The sequence below is a fragment of the Aythya ferina genome (assembly GCF_964211825.1).
Source record: "Aythya ferina genome assembly, chromosome: 1".
NCBI classification, from domain to species: domain Eukaryota; kingdom Metazoa; phylum Chordata; class Aves; order Anseriformes; family Anatidae; genus Aythya; species Aythya ferina.
In genome coordinates, this window is record NC_140296.1 from 167,115,422 (window position 1) to 167,134,147 (window position 18,726).

An 18,726-nucleotide genomic window follows, 5' to 3' on the forward strand; every position below is an offset into this window, starting at 1 on the left:
AAGAGCTGAAACTAGTTTGGAGTTGCTGTATTCATTTCCTTGTCCCTCTGGACTCTACATGCTTGACTAGATCATTCTAAGACAACCTCACCCCCCTGCCCCATGACAGTCCCTCAGAAGTGGCACTGTGTTCTGACAGATTATGGATGAGAGAAATCACTGACCGTTAGCTGGAATTGAAGCAAAATTTCAGGATAGATCAAAAATTCATTCTTGCTATTTCGGCTTTTGGTCACAAAAAGATGTAAATATGGACAGAGCCTCAGGCAATGCCTCCTTCATGAGCAGAATGTAATATCCCATGCTGCCAGAGAAAAACGTGCATCCCACAAATATGAATCAGCACTGACAAAGCTACTTGAGTTACAGCAGAAACAGGTGAGTAATACTTCTTTCCACCATCTTGCATTACTAATATCTCTGACATTTGTAATCAAGGGGAGCCAAAGGGCATGAATGAAAAAGCCAGCGGGTTTCAGAGAATTCTGGCATGAGTGACATTTGGGCAAAGGGCATGTGGGATCCACTTCTGCTTTGAAGGAATGGTGCCCACTCTGTCATCAAAAGTGAAGGGTCATGGTTTCTAAGGGTCAAAGAAATGGTGCAGCTTTGTGGTATCACTTGCTTACAAAGAGGGATGTGGCTTTGAAATCCTTGGATCGCCTGTGGAAGGACTGCAGAACTGAGAAGAGGATGAGGACGTGCAGGCTGGTGTGCTCCAGGGTCTCAAACTACATCAGAAGAGAAGAGGAGTACTTCTGAGGGACAACACAGCCATGTGGCTCAGAGCTGTGCCAGGAGCCCCATGAGAAACATGCGGCTGCAGCTGCAACTGCGCAAGACCACATTGCTTCCCAACACCCCTTTCTTCTGATAGGAGAAATCTGAAGCCTACCTTAATGTATGGAAAACTGTAGACATTACTCCCCACCTCCAGGGAGCATAGGCTGTGCTGTGCATTGCTAACTAGGCAATGCAATTAGTGCTCACCCATTTTTCCAATGTGTCACGTGGCTTCTCAGCAGACCCCAGCCTGGGTCCTCTAGCTTTTTCTTTCCTTAATAAACATAATGTAAAAATGATGACAACTTCCTGTTGGCTTTGTTTCCTTGTGGACTTTAATTACCTCATGGCTTTCTAATTGTTGTTTCACAGACATTCACTTAACCTAAGCTTGTCCCTCTTCCTCCCCCTAAATTCTGAATAGTGATTCTGACTTATCAGCAGTATACTCGAGTATAACACGGCTGTCACATTCTGCAAGATCTGGAATGAATTAGTATATGTAATTGCAAATAGTAGAGATGATTATAAATAATAAGGGAAAATAGAAAAATAAGTAAAAGAAACAAGGAGAAGCTTAATAAAATGTTAATGATGGTGAATATTTAAAATAATTAGTTCATTTATTTAATCATCAACTAAACGGATATAAATTGATTGTATTTTGGCTGTGTTGCACTGTCTTCATTATAACTCTCAATTATAAAATTGATTTCTTTGTTTCCCAATTACAACATCGTATGAAAAATAGGAAGTGGTGGCTTCTACCTCACGTCCTCCTCCAGAAGGTAGCTGGGCAGGTTGACCTTCTTGGGCACCAGAGCTCCTCCAGAAGGTGGTTCAGAGCATAGCTGTAACAGGGGTACGCTCTATTTGCCCTCAAATCTGTTTTTCTTTTCCATGTGTCTTTTTTTTTTTTTTTTCTTTTTTCCCTGCCTTTGCCTTCCTTCCATTTACTCTTTTATTGTTAGACAGCTGGTAATTCAATGACTTTGCTTTGCAGCACTCAAGCTTGCATGAATGACGATCACTACTAGTAACTAAAATGCTCATTTGGCTTTGGGATGGCAGTCTTCACAGCTAATTTTATTGCTTTGTCAGTTAAAACAATAACATAGGACCTTTCCTTTCATAACACCTATCAAGCAGGGAAAATTGGTTGTATATTACTTAGTGTCACTCTGTTCTTCAAATGAAATTCCGAATTCTGAGCTACAGAAACGTTTCCACTGAACTTTTACATGAAAATATTTGAGAGTTTATACTTATTGTCCCCCTATTTGCAGATATATTTCATGGTACACCTAACTCAGGAGGCACATTTCTTTCTTACATATGTTTCATACATTTCCACTTTTATTGGAAACTGAGAGGTGCCAAAATTCAGGTCAGTGTCTTGTGGGGTGTGAAATTAATTCATAAATGTTACTATTATTGCCGATGTAGAATATTATCTTCTTATTCCATTATATCAGTCTAGAAAATTTTGGCTCTGAAAAGTCAGTGTCTGACATAATTTCATCCTTCATTGAGAAATCTGCCACATGCTGAAAATACAAGGAAGAGCAACAGAGAAATTAATAGTGTTATGTTTAGAAACAGACATGCTGTAGAATATGGACATTTTGACTTGACTGAGGGACTATTACATTACCGGAGAGACCACTCTTTTTCTTACCAATCAGAAAAATGATTTTTGTAGCTTCTTCTTCTCTATGGAATAATAATATAAAAACATTGAAACAAAAAATCCACAAAACTACCCTGCGTTTAAGAAGTCTGAAGCATAAACTTACAGGCCTTTTCATGACATATGCATTATGGGGTATGACTGTAAAGTTTTGATTATGAGATGCCATCCTTGCTAGTCTTTGGTTTGTGGTGGTTGGTTGTTTATTCGTGGAGGGGAGTGTGTGTCCTGTAACGTGACCATGGATGTGGGATTTGGGCAGACAGTGGTAGTTCAGGGGGAAGTCCTGGCACAGTTTGTCTGGTGTTTTGGCAGCTACTGCCACCCCATGGCTTTCCATAATGGATAAATGCTGCAGAGATGTAGTTGATTGCATTTCTCCAGAAACCTCTTGTAGGTCAGAGAGACAATGATGCATATTCATTTTGCTTTGCTCTCTCCTTCTGCACGTCCCCTTTTCTCCAGAATCCTCTCTGCAAAGAAAAGCAAGTATGGCGTGAGCAGTGCTACTTTGGCTCAGGGCGGGTGAGTCCTTTCCATTGGATTTACAGCTATGTAATTGAATATTAATTTTGGCTCCCAGGAGTTTTCACTAACTGATTATATTTGCCTTGGCAGGAAGTATTCCAGCTTTTTTTCTTTCCTTCTTTCTTTCTTTTTTTTTTTTTTCTTTTTCTTTCTTTTCAAGAAACTTCAAAATGTACATCTGGAGCAAGCTTCTGAAACTCATCTCAGAAAGTTGCTGCAGCTCTGCGAGTCTGCATTTACATCATGGATGCCACAGACCGACAGATCTGGGTTAAAGGAAGCTGGTCGAAGTGTGGTGTTGTCCTCTGAGCATTGCTTCCAGCATGGCTCTGACATGGAAGGGGATGTTTCAATACCATTATTCCCCTCGTTACCCTGCTTCATGCCAGGGAATACCCTTGGTATGGAAGAAAAATGTTGGTTTTATTGCTGTTTTTTGAGGAAGGAGCAAGAGGAATCATGTCTCCTCTTGCATATCGTCTGGGGCTGGACATTTCTTTCCTTTTCCAACTCAGCTGAAACCAGACATCAGTAAAATAGGCTGTAGAAAATAACTCACATGGCTTAGAGTCAGAGATGTCAGCACAGGTGTTTACAGTACCTTGTACAGTATTGGGATCTCTCACCTTTAATCCAGTCTACGGTGGCCAGAGCCTGTTGTGGGTGGAGAGCACCCTGTGCCCGGTATCTGTGCTTTCAGGCTGCCCTACAAACCGCATCCCCCCTCCATCATCTGCCCATGGTGCCTGAGGACCCTGGTGGCTGCAGGGTGCCAGGACCCTCTGCGGGCATCTCCTCCCTGCCCTCACCTGTAGCTGGGCGCCGCTTTTCTTCATGAAAATAAAATAAAATCAGTAAAACAAAACACCGCTCGCAGCCCCCATCCCTTCCCGGCTGAATCCCTCAAGCGAACCACAGTGTGCGGGGATGGGGGGGGGTGGGGTTGGTGGGCTGCCTATTTTTTGGGGCGGCCGGGATTTGTTTGCGCTGCCGCCTCCCCCCGCCCCGGGGAGGAGCCTGGGCCCCGCGTGGGGGCTGCGGGGGGGGTTGCGGGGGGGCTCCAGGGGCTCGCAGCTCCCGGGGAGGCGCCGCTCGCTGCCCGTGTCCCCGCTGGCCGCCCGCGATGCTCTGCTGGCCGTGCCGGGGCGGCGGCAGCCCGGGGAAGGGACGGAGGCGGGGGCTCGGGGGGGGCCGCTGGTATTCCCCTCGGAGTTGAGCCCGGAGGGGAGGCAGGAGGAAAACAACAAGTAGTTGGCGCCGCGGGAGGAGGAGGGGAGCCGCTTTCTGCCCCCTGGCTCAGGTACCGGAGGGGCAGGGAGGGGGGCGGCAGGGACAAGGTGGTGGTGGTGGGGGGGGATCGGGAAGGATGCCCTGCGTTCCCCGGCTCGTCCCCGAGATGCGTGGTTTCCCTGGGAAAGTGGCAGCCCCGGCTCCGCACGAACGGCTTCTCCAAGGGTGTGCCTGCCGCCCGAGCTGCTTCATCCCACAAAGCAATCCCTCCCTCCCTCCCAAAATAGATGGGGAGGGGGGAACAAGCCTCCCACCCCTCTTTATCTCCGTAGGAAGCTGCTCGGCTACCACAAGGCAGGTGCCCGCTCTCTGTTCCCCCAGCCCTGAGAGGAGCTGGCGGTGGCGGTGGTGGCGGTGGGCTGGGCGGCTGATCCTGCCGGGGGGAGCGCTGACAGCTCGCAGCTCGCCCCGGGGGGACCGGGGGACCGCCTGGAGCCGTGCCCGGGGCGGCGGGGGCCGGGCTGGGCGGGGAGCGGCGCGGTGCTGCCGGGGGGGGGCTTCTCCCTCATCCCTCATCCCTCATCCCTCATCCCTCACCTCTCTCCTCTGTCCGCGTTGAAGGCGCAGAAGCTCGTCCCCCCCGGACCCGCCCGCTCTGCCCCCTGCCCAGTCATGTCCCACCCGGAGCGATGGGGAAGCTCGAGGACAACGAGAGGGTGATCCTCAACGTGGGGGGCACGCGGCACGAGACCTACCGCAGCACCCTGAAGACCCTGCCGGGGACCCGCCTGGCCCTGCTCGCCTGCGAGTCCCGCAGCGAGTCCCCCGGTGCCGAGGAGCCGTCGCCGCCGCCCCCGCCGCCCCCCAACCCGCCGCCCCTGGCCGGGGGCTGCCCGGAGCCCGGCAGCGGCTGCGGCCCCCGGGTCGGGGGCGGCGGCGGGGCCAGCGAGTTCTTCTTCGACCGCCACCCGGGGGTCTTCGCCTATGTGCTCAACTACTACCGCACCGGCAAGCTGCACTGCCCCGCCGACGTCTGCGGGCCGCTCTTCGAGGAGGAGCTGGCCTTCTGGGGCATCGACGAGACCGACGTGGAGCCCTGCTGCTGGATGACCTACCGCCAGCACCGCGACGCCGAGGAGGCGCTCGACATCTTCGAGGCGCCCGACCTGCTGACGGGCGAGCCGCCCCCCGACGGCGACGACGACGACCTGGCGGCCAAGAGGCTGGGCATCGAGGACGTGGGGGCTGCCGCCGGGGCCGCCGACGGCAAGGGGGGCCGCTGGAAGCGGCTGCAGCCCCGCGTCTGGGCGCTCTTCGAGGACCCCTACTCCTCGCGGGCCGCCAGGGTAAGCGCCCTCCGACGGCGCTGCCGCCCCCGGGGGGCCCAGGGGAGACCCTGCCCCTGCCTCTGTCCATGCCTCGGGGTGCTGGGGTGGATGGTGGGGGCGCGGGGTGGCGAGGGGAAGCATGGCCGGCTTGGGGTGGGAGTGTGGCTTGGGTGGGTCACCACCATGGGGTGATGCCCCATGTGAGGCCCTCTGTGTCTGCAGGTGGCAAGGGGCTCCTTTCTGAGGGCCCCCAGGGCGGTGTGTGGGAGCCATCATCCCACCCCAGTTCTCAGGGTAGCCTTGGGTTTGGGGTGAGGTGGTGGCAGCCGCATAAGGCCACCTTGTCCCTTCAGCGTACCTCTGTCAGCGCTGGGAGAAGGTCCGAGTTCAACGCAGTGCGTGTGGCAAAGGGTCACCCTGACTGCCCGCACTGGTTTCTCAGGGTCACCCTCACCAGCCTGTGACTAGCAGGTTGGGGAACAGAGTAAGCTTTCATTATTTAGGTAAGGAATTGAGTTTTTGATGCTACTTTCTGCTCTGGAGTACGATCTGGATTTTAGTTCTGCTGGATAGCTGCTGCTATCAGTGGTGACAGGAGTTTGCTTTCTTAACCCTGGCTTTGGAGCAAACTAATAGTTGTAACTCCTTTGGGAGAAATACACAGCCATGCCTTGAACGTAGCTGTGACAAAAGCAACCAGCAACATATCCTTCCTGCAACGCGTGAAAAGAACTTGTAACGGGAAACATGCTTGAATTAAGAATATCAGTAAGTGTTTTGCGGTGTATTTACTGGGATTCCCCGTGAAGCATTCAGACCTGAGCCTCATCCTGCAAAAAGTGCAGTTACAACCAGTGCCATCCCCCGATCAGCCATACCAATTTCGTGGCAAGCCGATAGATGCGAGCATAAATGTGTGGCTCACAGATTTCTTGAGTTGCACCTCATGGCCTGGCGCAGGTTCTGTGAAACTTGGCAACCCCCACGAACTTAGTGGGATAGGCAAAACAGAAAGCAACATCCTTGTAGTTATTACTGACATTTGCCGAGTGCCAGCACTGTTAATGTTTTCAAAGTGTCCAACAATTTGTTTACCTTTGGCAGCTGGCTCCAGCTGATAGTTGAAGTACATTTTTAATACTGGATTAGTTCTGAAGACGCTTCTGGGAGTTTTTTTCTGGTTTTGCTCATTAACGACTCGCACGCGTTGCTCACATCCTCGCTGCCGGAACTCCACAGCTCCTTTTGCTGTCAGGTACCTGACAAAACAGCAGTGTGCAGCGATCCTGCTGCAGCCTGTCTGTCACCACTGCTTCTGTCAAAGTTGCTGACAGCAGCGAGCCTGCAGCTGTTATGCTACGGAGCCTTCCCCGTGGACTGTGCTGGGGCACTGATGAGCCTGAAGTAAACATTACATGGAAGGTAGCAGAAGAAATACGAGGGTAGGGTAGTGGTTGCCATTACACCCCAAAATGAGAGCTGTCACTTGTGCTTTCAGCCCACTTCAGTCCACCCCGACAGAACCTGTAGGCAAGGTTTGCCCAATTTCCCATCCATGCTACACCATCAGTGGGTTGGGTAAAGATATCTCAAATTTGGAAATGAGCACTAATTAAGTTGATGTCATAGTGTAAGATTAACAATACTGATTTCTTAAAAACTGGTTTTAAGTGTTGTGTTCTGGTTTCTACCACAGGCACCGTCAGAGCTGTAGCAACAGTGTCTAAATTGGTGTTTTAATTTTCTTCTTCAGTGCTGCTACTCTGTATAGTGATCTTTCCAGTAGGAAGACAAGTTGCAGAATCCTGGCAAGTTTTAAACCATAAAGCACCTTTGCACTTAGGGACTGGCATACACCTGGTGTTCACACCTGAACACATAGCAGTTGAGGTGATGGGAAGCTCAGCGTGGAACTGAGATGTTACTGTCAGTTCAACATTTTCCCACACCTGAGAGAGAGAGAAAGAGAGAGAGAGAGAGAGACGTTATTTTCTGAGCATTCTGGCAAATGCCAGCACATTGTTGTGTGTCAGCTGAAATGATGACTAACTCTAAAAATATTTGGGTGAAATCCTGGCCTTACTGAAAGCAAGAAAAACTCCGTGAACATCAATCTTGTCTCATAGTGTTAGCTACTGACTCATGCACTGCTGGGATTATGGTGAGACTGCTTAGTGGTAAACTTTCTTAGTAACTGTGGTAATTATTTATTTATTTGTTTAAAGCGTTGCTGCCTGATTTAACTTCCACGATATCCATTCTGGGAAATATGATGTTGATTAAAAACTGGATATTTGTTATTAATGAAATGGTACTTAATATTTCTGATTTTCTTTATCCTAAACTGTGATCTCTAAAAATAGAAATTTATAGAAATTCAAATATAAGTTGCCATGGTAACCTATTGGGGGATAGTGCACGCACAAGATTATTCTAGCAAGACCATCCAATGGTGTTATATAAATAGAGAAACTAGTTTGTTGACAAAAAGGTTTGCTTCATTGGAGATTAAAAAAAAATCAACTTTAATGTGTGCAGTTTGTTAATCAGTGAGTGACATCTACTAGCCATGTTTTTTTGTAAATATAGAATGTAATACACATATATACAATTACTTTGAAACCTGCAACTCTTTACTTTGTATTTCAAGTTCAGGAGTTTTTTTCTGAATATTGTTTTTGTTTTCATTTTGTCATTTTGGGTATCATAGTCTGTGAATTGTAATTAAAGGGTAGAGTGGCACTCCTTTCACTCCAGGCTTAATAGAGCTATCATTCACAAACTTCCATCTGACAGGACACTGCTATGTAGCTGCAGAGATGCTGGCGTAAGATACTGTCACAGAAGAAGAAGCATTGGGCAAATAAATCTTCCTGTGTGTTGGTTTAAGCAGCTCTGAAGCAGATCCTTATCCAATTCTTACCTCAGTCGTGTGAACTGAGTGTGACTAGTTAACACCTGTAGACTATTTTGGTATCCTTTGGCATCCCTTGCCTCATAAGTACAAAGTATTCATTATGCTTTAGTGCAAAGAAATGTCTAAATAGTTTGTAAGAAAGTACAAGAGGCATAATTAAGCAGGAGTTTGAAAGAGCGTCTGCAGATGCCCAGAGGGACCTAGAATGTCAGTGCCAGTCTCAGATATCATATTTCAAATTAATTAAGCTTTTAAGGCCTTTTACTGTTGAATAATAGTTGAAGTATGGCACTGCTTAAAGAAATAATTATCATTTGTCATTGATTTTTCCTAAGGATTATGGATTATTCATGTACTTAGCGCAGGAACTCACAGATGCCCTGGGGAATCTCAATGCTCACAGCTGTCTGTCCATCCCTCTGAGAAGCCTGTCTGTCTGTGTGTGGAGCTAGGATGGGGAAGCCAGGGTGGATAGGTTGGTGGTGGTCTGGGGCACGCAGTCAGGCACTGCCTGCTTGTCCTGTGTCATGTGTGGTGGCTGTAGGGACCTGGCATAACCCCTGTGCTGCACCTTTCTTATCTGTCAGAAAGACCATCATTATTTGGTTTGCAAGGGAAGGATAAAAGCTAATTAGCATTCGTATTTGTAAAGTTTGCTTGGGTGTTCACAGAAATGCAAAAAAAAAACAAAACCAGAGAGCCTTGCAGTTTGGGACTTATGCTCACACCTTGCAGGTGTTCTTAAAAACAGTGATCCTACAGCACTTCATCGTGACGCAGGGAGCGGGACATGAGCAGTAAGCAGCACTGCTGGCTGGAAATGCAAAGTTCCTGTGTGCTGCTCTACGTGGTGGAGTCACATCAGCAGAGGCTTGTTGTAATGCTTCCACTGGCCTCGAGCATTTGGTGAGGTTAGTTGTAGGAAGGCTCAGCTGAAATAAGTCAGGAGGGAGAATGGGGAGAATATGATTTTATGGATCCCCTCAACAACCTAAAGCCCCAGAAATCATATTGGAGAGCATTCTTAATAAAAGTAACATATATTTACTTGGTAGCTTGTGCACTTTTTTTTTTTTTTTTTCCAGGAAACTAGATACCTGTCATGTCCCAGGGTGGCCGAATTGCATGGTTTATATTTAGGACATTGGCTATTCATAATGCAAAACAGCTTTTATTTCTGGTGGAAGCAATGCTGCTGGGACAGTCTGATGGAGACACTGTAAATAGAGTGGGGAGAATATGCTTAGCTCAGAATATACATTTGTAGGTTAATAGCGAAGAGAAGAGTTCATTTGCTTTCTTAAAAATATAAAAGCCATTTAATTTATAAGTGCAAGCCTTTACTCTCTATCTTTTATGCAAGAAGGAAAGCAAGTATACTTTAGATCTTACTATTAAGTAATTCTTTAATTATGAAGACTTTTTCTATCTGAAAATGATTATAGAAGTGTACAAAGAAAATAGTAAAGAATGGCAGAGAAACTGAAAGAGGGATTTCCTCTTGCCATCTTGGTAATCAAAGTGTTGAATTTTATTTCTAAGTGGGAAAGGAGAGTCCATTCTCTTAAATTGGCTAAAAACAGTGGTTCTGCTTAAAGCATTCAGCCTATGGGAGCAGTAGTTGCTTTTAAAGCCACAGCAAGATTTGTACCTAGTGACAAACACCATGAGGCATCACTGTTAAGGGCATTTGTATGCTCGATAGTGTACACAGGATGACTAAATCACATTATAAGTCATTTTTTATTAATTTATTTCTGGAATGCTGGCTGTTGAAAGACTTAATTGTAAATTGTTGCTTAATGAGTTACCTGTTCAACATGGGCAAGTTTGATCTACATTAAATTTAGTTGGAATATGATGGCACTGATATATCAGTGAGGTAAAATCAGAAAGATTTCTGCCTCCCTAACTTCTGCCTTTTTCTTCTACAGCTGTTCTGCCTGCTGCTGCTACTGTTTCCATGGAAACAAGCCAGCTCTTGGCTTCCTTTTTCCATTGAAAACAGCCTTCTCTCTGTCACTTATTAATCTCGGAGAAGCATTTTGTCATGGCTCTGACATGAACGCCACAGAGATGATCTGCCCTATCATTTCAGAAATAGATGCTGTCACATATTTGCCCATGCACATAGCCAGGTTCATTTTCTGACTGAAATAATTTGGTTAATGGACTTATTCAGTATTTGCTTTGGTGTAACTGGAAGTGGAAATTAGCCTAACACACATAGCTCAAGATAATAACAGTGTGAGAATTATTCTTGGTTGAGAAATCTGGCAGACAGGATTCTTTTATGCAGTTCAGACATAACGCTCTGCTCTCTGTCATGTTTTGTTTACAACAGTGAAATGCTAAAATGATTTACTTTGGGGGTGAGAATGTGTTTTCAAACCTACTAAGATGGTGGAGGAGGAGTAGCTCAAATTCTGGTGAATATAAGGTATCACACAGAATAATGCCATCATGCAATGCAGTCAGGGTAAGAAAAAAGTGAATTAAAAATGGTATATTCAGGGACCCTATATTCATAAAGTGTCTGGTACTTAGCCCATGATAAATGTATCAATGCTCTTTGAAGAAGCCAGCATTTTTTTGCCTGTTTTTGTGAATTTGTGTTAAATAATAGTTAAAAAAATTCAGAACTCGGACTAATCTCAAGTCCTTGATTAGCTTCCCTCTTTGCAGAAACTCTAAGATGTTTTAAAGAAACTCTGTGTAAAACTTATTTGCCCTTTTTGTCTTCAGCAGTCATTGGCAGGAAGTGTCTGTTCTCTTCCTATGAAGTTACCTTGCAATCAGGGAAGAAGTATCAGAGAAGAGGAAAGGCATCTCTATGCAATTTTTAAATATTTTTATATTCTGATTGCAAGTGGTGTTTTGGTGTTGTTCAACTCCACAGAGATTCCTGCTCTTAGCTGATCTTGGGGAAACATGGTTTCCTTCAGCCAGAACAGGAAAGAAAGTGTTTGTACTCTCCGTATTTAGCACCTGATGGGATGGGATGTTCCCTTTTAATTCTCTTTGCTAAATTCTTCTTCAGACATTTCTGCTGGCAGTGTGATTTACATAAGCTTACTGATCCCATGTAGGAGCTTGTGGGGATTTCTGCTGTTTACTTTTTACCATGAGTAAAGTATGTAGGCCAATAAAAATACAGATAGGGTAATATATGGAGTATGAAGCTGTTGGTTATAATTCTGCTAAGGATATTTCTTATAGTAATACTTTCTTACGTGTGCAGTTGCTTCTAAAGAGCCTTCCTCCTGATGCAAGGGCTGAAGTATGAGGATATTTCTTGCACCAGAAATACTTTGAAGTGGTGAACGCAATATACAACTATGGAAATGTGTACAGACATAGTAATAAAATCTTAGCATTGGCAATTATCAAATTTAGCATTATCAACATGATAAAAGGGATTTAAGTTGTTAGTGCTGACCTGGTATATTTACATACACGTGTATATGTTTCTATAACTGAATGGTAATCATGTCAGAAAGAGATCCAGAAACAGTTGTAGAGAAAGAACATGAAATCACTTTTCTTTTTTTAGTTCTACAAATGTGTTTAATTAACATCATTGTTAGTACTTTATGATGACTAAAGCACTTTTGAAAGAAAAACTCCACTTCCATCTGTTAATCAGTAGTGTTAAAAATAGAATGCCATCTAATCACATAAAACACATTTTCTTGTGATTTGTAATTTGCTTTACAGAATTTTTGACTGAAGTAGTGACATGAAGCTTAAAAAATGGATTATCCAATTATATATTAGATCTCTGTTTTTTTCCCTGTCTGAAGATTTTGAGATGTTGCTGTGGTTTTGGTCTTGATACCTGTAGGTTAACTATTGCAGGAGTGTAATAATTCAATCTTTTCTTATGACAGACAGCCTTTTTTAGTTTCTTAGCATTTCTAGGTGAACCTTAGGTATCAGGTCTTTGATATGCTCCTGAAAAAATGCTGTAAATAGAGGAGAACAGTCTTTTATCCTGGTGCTGAATAATATGGTAAAGTTTACTAATATGTGTTGAATAAAGAATATGCTATCATTTAGTCTTATTTCTGAGATAAGTATAGTTTCTTAAATATGTACATTGTCATTAGTATATAGCATACAAATCCTTTTTTTTTTTTTTGTTTCTTTCTTTTTCTTTTTTTTTTTTCCTTTTCAGTATGCCTACACTGAACAAGGTGGAGTATCTTGAAACTTGTGTTTTTTGTTTCAATAATTTGTAGGGTATACTGCTGTATAGCAATAATATTCTTCTTAAATGTTTAAACCTTGTCCTAAGAGAAATAATTCTTCTTCAGGAATGACTTTCACCACACTGAAGTGCTTTCTTTAGTAAAAGCTCAGGGCTACTATAATGCTAGGGGTCTAGCAGTATGTGGGATTTTGAAGTAACAGAAATCATACACTAAGACTCAGTTTCAATGGCTGAGAAAATTCTCTTTCAGGGAATCGCTTTAGAGAACATGAAGTATAGTGACACAAATGGTGACACAGAATGGTGCTGTGAAATGCTACTTACATGTGGTTGCAAAAATAAGGAGCGTGAGATGAGATCCTGATGGTTTTGCCTGGGGGGCACCTTTGCTGCCCGTCATGGTGCTGGTTTGGAGTGGTCAGCCTCCCAACAGGCACCCTGCTGCTCAGTGGGTCTTAACTAGGGGGAAAAGTAATGTCTCTAATCATATTTCTCTTGGCTTGCTTAATTTCTCAAAACATAAATGTTCACAAAATATATTATACTTTTATATGCTGTCTACTGTGAGATCAAGGGTAATCAAGCATGTAGTGACTAGTATTTAATATGAAGACTGTGCAACCACAGAAAGATATATATATCTTTTAAAGTAGTGGTAAAAATTCTTATGGAATAATGTAAATGTTGTTTTTAAAGTACATAAACATATGGTTATAAAATTTCTTTAGTTCTTAGACAACACCATAGGAGACATCTTTGCTAGTCCTTATTCTTGGACATGTATTTGAAAATTCTAGGCAATTTTAAAGTGAAGTGTCTGTTTTTACATGTATGTTATTCATTGGCACCTAGTAATCCTTTACCCATGTGAATGGCAATTATTCATATTAATTGGATTCAGGATTATATTAATTTTTACAGAATTACATTGGTTAAGAGGTAGAAAAAGCTATATTAGATTTTTTTTTTTTCCCAATATCATCCCAAGCATTCTGCATTATTATGATTATTATTATTATTTAAACAGGAACTTTGCAGCATTCTAAATTTAATCCAGTTATGGCTTGGAGAAGAACCTCAATTCTCTTTTTGGTTTCTAATCACACTGGGGAAAGGAATTTTCTTTCCATTGAGATTCTAGGTCTAGTATCTACCTTCACTTTTCCATTTGAATTTTAGGGAATGACTCATCTCCAGGCACATATGGGTTTCATCTTGAACATCCTTGCATTGGTCTGGGAAAATATTTAAACACATTAGATGCTCATTTGATTTCTTGTGTGCTTAAGTTTAATCTTGTGTCAAAATATTCTGTTGGACTGGGAACTGAGTTTGGGCCACTTGCAGAGTTAAGTTCCGGCATACCGGACCTTTACTCTTTCTCTTACACTGAAAAATGAAGTCCTTTATGTAATAATTATTTTGTGATTCATATTTTCATAGTATAAAAAATAAAGTGTATATACAGTAACTGTAATAAATGGCATCAAAAGTTTTTTTTTTTTTTTTTTTTTTGGTAGAAGTCAAGTGAGGTAGGATTTCAGCCCAAGTATTGAACATAAGCTCTGCTGCCTAACTCATTGCCTGCTTGTTATCTGGTAAAACTTCACGTTAAATTTATTTTAAAAACTTAGATAGATGTTTCCATCCCTTGGTCAGTAAATCTCATTACTGGATATATGCTAGGCTAGGTTGAAACTTTTGACAGTAGGCTGGAGTTATATTCCAGCTTGCCCAGGTGGTATTATACCTGTGTAGCTTGGAGAAAGAAACGGTCATGTTTGTCAGTTGTCTCCAAAAGGGCCACATAAAGCTGATGTTTCAGTGACCCTTGAATGGTCAACAAAATTGGTTTGATGCATTGCAGCTACAGGGTCTCCTTGGTTAGTCATTGCGTGTTCTAAATTGGTTTCTCAATAGCAAGACAAATGAGCTGGGGAAATTAAAAAGCAGAGAATATTTGATAAAAAGGAAAAATTACATCTTGGTTGAAATTGAACCATTGTAGACTGAAACAAGGAATGTAGCTTCATTATTTTACTTTATCACAATACAGCTGGCCAAACCTTAAAACCAGGAAAGGCATTTTGTATTATGTCTATTTTTTATGAATGGCTTTCATTGTTTTAAGGATGGAAGATGTCAGTTACCTTTAAACTGCAGGTTTATCTACCAGATTGATGCTGTTCATTACAGTTGCCTCTTCCTTAATCTTTAAATGAGAAGGGAGCTTTGATTTTTTCAGAATGATTTCTCTAATGACTAGGTTTATTCAATTTTAGAAAAGTCTATTGTAGCAAGCACAGTTTTGATGCAGGTCTTCATCTTAATTCAGCTTCTGAGACAACTGCAAGTGTCTCCCCAAACCATATTTGGAGGCTGTTGGTTCTAACTTATCTGCTTCCTCAATCCTCAGCCTCACCTCATTGCATTCAATACCTTGCACTACAACTGAGCCAATGGCCGACTATTCTAATACTTATGAATCCGTGCTTTTCCAGTGTTTTTGTAATACAATTAACCATTCTGTTTGAGCTTGAGTTGCAATGATAATTATATATGCTTCTCTACTCTCAGTGCTACCTTCAGTAGCTGTGCTAGCAGCATTTGTTTGAGAGAGTGATGGCATTCATCACGTATTGTAATGATTTTTCAATTTTAGTGATTTTGTATTCTCAACAATTTAAAGAAATTTAAATTCAGTATTTGTTAGCAGAAATGTACCCATTAGTCTTTAGAGAAGTGCAGATTTAGTTCATGTTGGGTTTGTATTTCATTAGAGGAATCTATCTTGCACTGGAGTTATGACAGATTCATGAGATGAAGGCAATCCTCTTTGAAACAGTGTCTGCTTTTGTTAAAATATCGATACCTAACTTTCTAAAACAGAGTGAGGAAAATTATTGAACTCCTGTCTTCTAGTGCTACTGTTTGTTCACTCCTTGAAAATATAGATCAGGAGGCATCTATTAGTAATTAAAATGAACAAACATTGCAAATCTTGTTTGTTTACTGGCAAAGCTTTTTAAAAATGATGAGGTAATTGTTATGGTTTGTAATTATATGGTGAACATAACCCTTTCTTCATAAACCTAAACCTTGTTTCTGGTTGGGAATGTCTTGGCAATAGTGGGGCCTAAGGGAAAATGCTATATGCTGTAAAAAATTGTGCTATATTTTTTTTCTTGTGATTCTGCTGCTCAGACAAGCACCATGCCAGTGTGACAAGTACATGCCCTGCAAGACCAGGTGTGAAGAGTAAGTCTGACACAGGAGAACAATGTTTATTGTCCTTGTGCTTTCAAATTTCAGGTGGAGTTTTTATCCATATATACATCAATAGGGATGTATCATAGAATTACAGAAAGATTTGGGTTGGAAAGGACCTTAAAGATCATCTAACTCCAACCCCCCTGCCATGGGCAAGGACACCTCCCACCAGACCAGGTTGCCCAAAGCCCCATCCAGCCTAGCCTTGAACACCTCCAGGGATGGGGCATCTACAGCTTCTCTGGGCAGCCTGTGCCAGTGCCTCACCATCCTCTGAGTGAAGAATTTCCTCCTAACACCTAATCTAAATCTACACTCTTTGATTTTGAATTTACACTCTTTGAAACTCATTACTCCTTGTCTTATCACTACATCCCCTGACAAAGAGTCCCACACCATCTTTCTTGTCATCTCATGTTGAGCTTCTCATCAACCAGCACCCCCAGGTCCTTCTCTTCAGGGCTGCTCTCAATCCATTCTCCACCCAGCCTGTATCTGTGCTTGGTCCTGCACCCAGCCCAGGTACAGGACCTTGCACTTGGCCTTGTTGAACCTCATGAGGTTCGCACAGGCCCACCAGGCCTACCCAGGTCCCTCTGGATGCCATCCCTTCCCTTCTGTGTGTCAACTGCACCACACAGCTTCGTGGCATCAGCAATTTTGGTATATATTTACACACACACAAATGCATTTCTAAACATGTACATAACAGTGTTCCTAACTTGATTATGATAGACAAGAAGATTTTCTCTGTGCATATGTATATTTTTCCCCATCTGTGTGTCCTTGAGGACTTTAATGAAGAAGGACGTATCCCAGGTCTCATGACTTAATTATTTTAATTGTTTGACACAGATTCCACCTATTAGTTCAAATACTAATAGTAGCATGTCTGAACACCTTGCAGAAGACATCTTTTCTTAAGAAAGCATTTACATTTCCACTTGTTGCAGCATCAGGAAGTGTAACTCTGCCGCAGTACCTGGAGTGGACTTGGCTGATGTAGGAAAATCCTTTGAGAGCTCTGCCTTTTGTTCAACAAATCATAAATCAAGTTGGAAATTGTTTTAGTGTTTCATTCAGTCAATCCTGCATTATTGCATGTGTGAAACCAATAGTCTGTGGTGTTCATTGTTACAAAAAACATCTACAAACTATAAACAAGAAGACTTCTTTCCACAGATTTGCTTCCAACATCCTTCAACAGTTAAGAGAATTATATTATTTTTATAGAGTTAAACTGAATCGCTCAAAAGCATATAACAAGTTCTGGTAAATTATACAGTCTTGCATTTGAACCCTACTGATTTTTATATTGTAAGATTCTGTACATTCTTTATTATTATAAGGCGTTTTAGGAAAAACATGTCTCCTAGGGATGTAGCTTTCCCCTCTGCAACTGTTGGTGAAAGGGAAATGCTAAATAACATCAGATTTGGCAATCATCTTCATGGGATGAGACTGATAAACACATACCATGATATTTCATCTTTGAAATAATCCAACCTGTTTTATTATTCATTCATTTATTTATTTATAAGTTTAGTTATTTTTTGTAGAATGAAGAGAAGTTCATCTCAAATCAGATTCACGCATTTCTGCTTCTTGTAAGGCAGAATGGGATTGCCAAATACAGAGAAGCATAAAAATGTGAACCTAACATTTATGTAGAAGATGCAAAAATCTTAGTACAGTGCATACTGTGAGTGTTATAAGGATTACGTTATGACAAACTTGCTTGGTCAGACTCTGTGGGAGATGGGGAGTAAAGAGGGCTTGGGGACTAACGCACTGGCAGGGAATTCTGGAGATCCAGTTTGTGCCTGCCAGGCTGTAACATCTTCCATGGTTCACCATACCACTGTGATTCACCCTGTCTGCAAACTGGGAAGACACAGCTGTCCTCCTGCTCTAGAAGATCACAAGATAACTTTTAAAAAATAATGCAGTGCTAACATAATGCAGTACCATAAAGGGACTAAGTATTTTTGTTGGTGACAGTCAAATGTAGTTCAGAGGAGAGTTTAGGAACTTTTTAAAGAAAGTTGGGGATAGTTTGCTGTTTTTTGTGCCCACTAGTTTAAGTATATATAATCATCTCATGTTCTTCTGTTTTTATTTTTTCATGACCTCTGTCTCATTTATTTTACAACATGGGTATATTCTGGGAATAAACTGGGGCTGTGTCATTGTGGTATATGCAATAATTAGTAGGAGAGGAAATCCCCTAAGTATATTGATAATTTGATTTGCTCAACAGAGACGGAAGGGAATATTCAAATAAGAAGGCACATATCCCACACCTGAACAACCTAGAAAAAATAAAATTTCGAATTCAGTAAGCAAACATTATCCATTTTGTGAGCTGACTGAGGCAGGGTTTACATGGGAAGAAACTCTTCAGTCATGTTAATGAAGATTTCTTTGTAGTATATGAATGCAAGGAGATCAAATTAAGGTGGAGCTTGGCTCAGATACACAGATTGTCAAAGTTTTTCCCTGGAATTTATGTTAGAACTTATGAAATAAAAGGTTCCTGGAATTTAATACACCTGAAAACAATGTAATTTTCAGTCTTTCTCACCGATTTCTGAATGTTTACAAAGACACTTGGCATTCAGCCTGTGCAGTTAAATTCAGGCAAAACAGAGCAGGGAGTCTTAAAATGAGAAATATTGGCCAATCTATACAGTTGGCTCTGCTACCAATTCAATCTGCAGTATATTAGAACAACTGTTCAATATTTTCAATGATCTCGTGTTGATTC

The 18,726-nt window shown here is 42.5% G+C and overlaps 1 protein-coding gene across 11 annotated transcripts in view; it reads left to right on the top strand.

The window, feature by feature from the left end:
- Nucleotides 1-4,164: 4,164 nt before the first annotated feature.
- KCNC2 (potassium voltage-gated channel subfamily C member 2) overlaps nucleotides 4,165-18,726 on the top strand; it is a 99,129-nt gene continuing 84,567 nt past the window's right edge. For all 11 annotated transcript variants that reach the window (XR_014684949.1, XM_084493819.1, XM_084493817.1 and 8 more), the window contains exons 1-2: nucleotides 4,165-4,301; nucleotides 4,853-5,577. Coding sequence is in view for 10 of the 11 variants with exons in the window: in XM_084493819.1 (XP_084349945.1) it covers nucleotides 4,921-5,577 (657 nt within the window). In the remaining variant the exon portion in view is untranslated. The remainder of the gene's footprint in view (nucleotides 4,302-4,852; nucleotides 5,578-18,726) is intronic.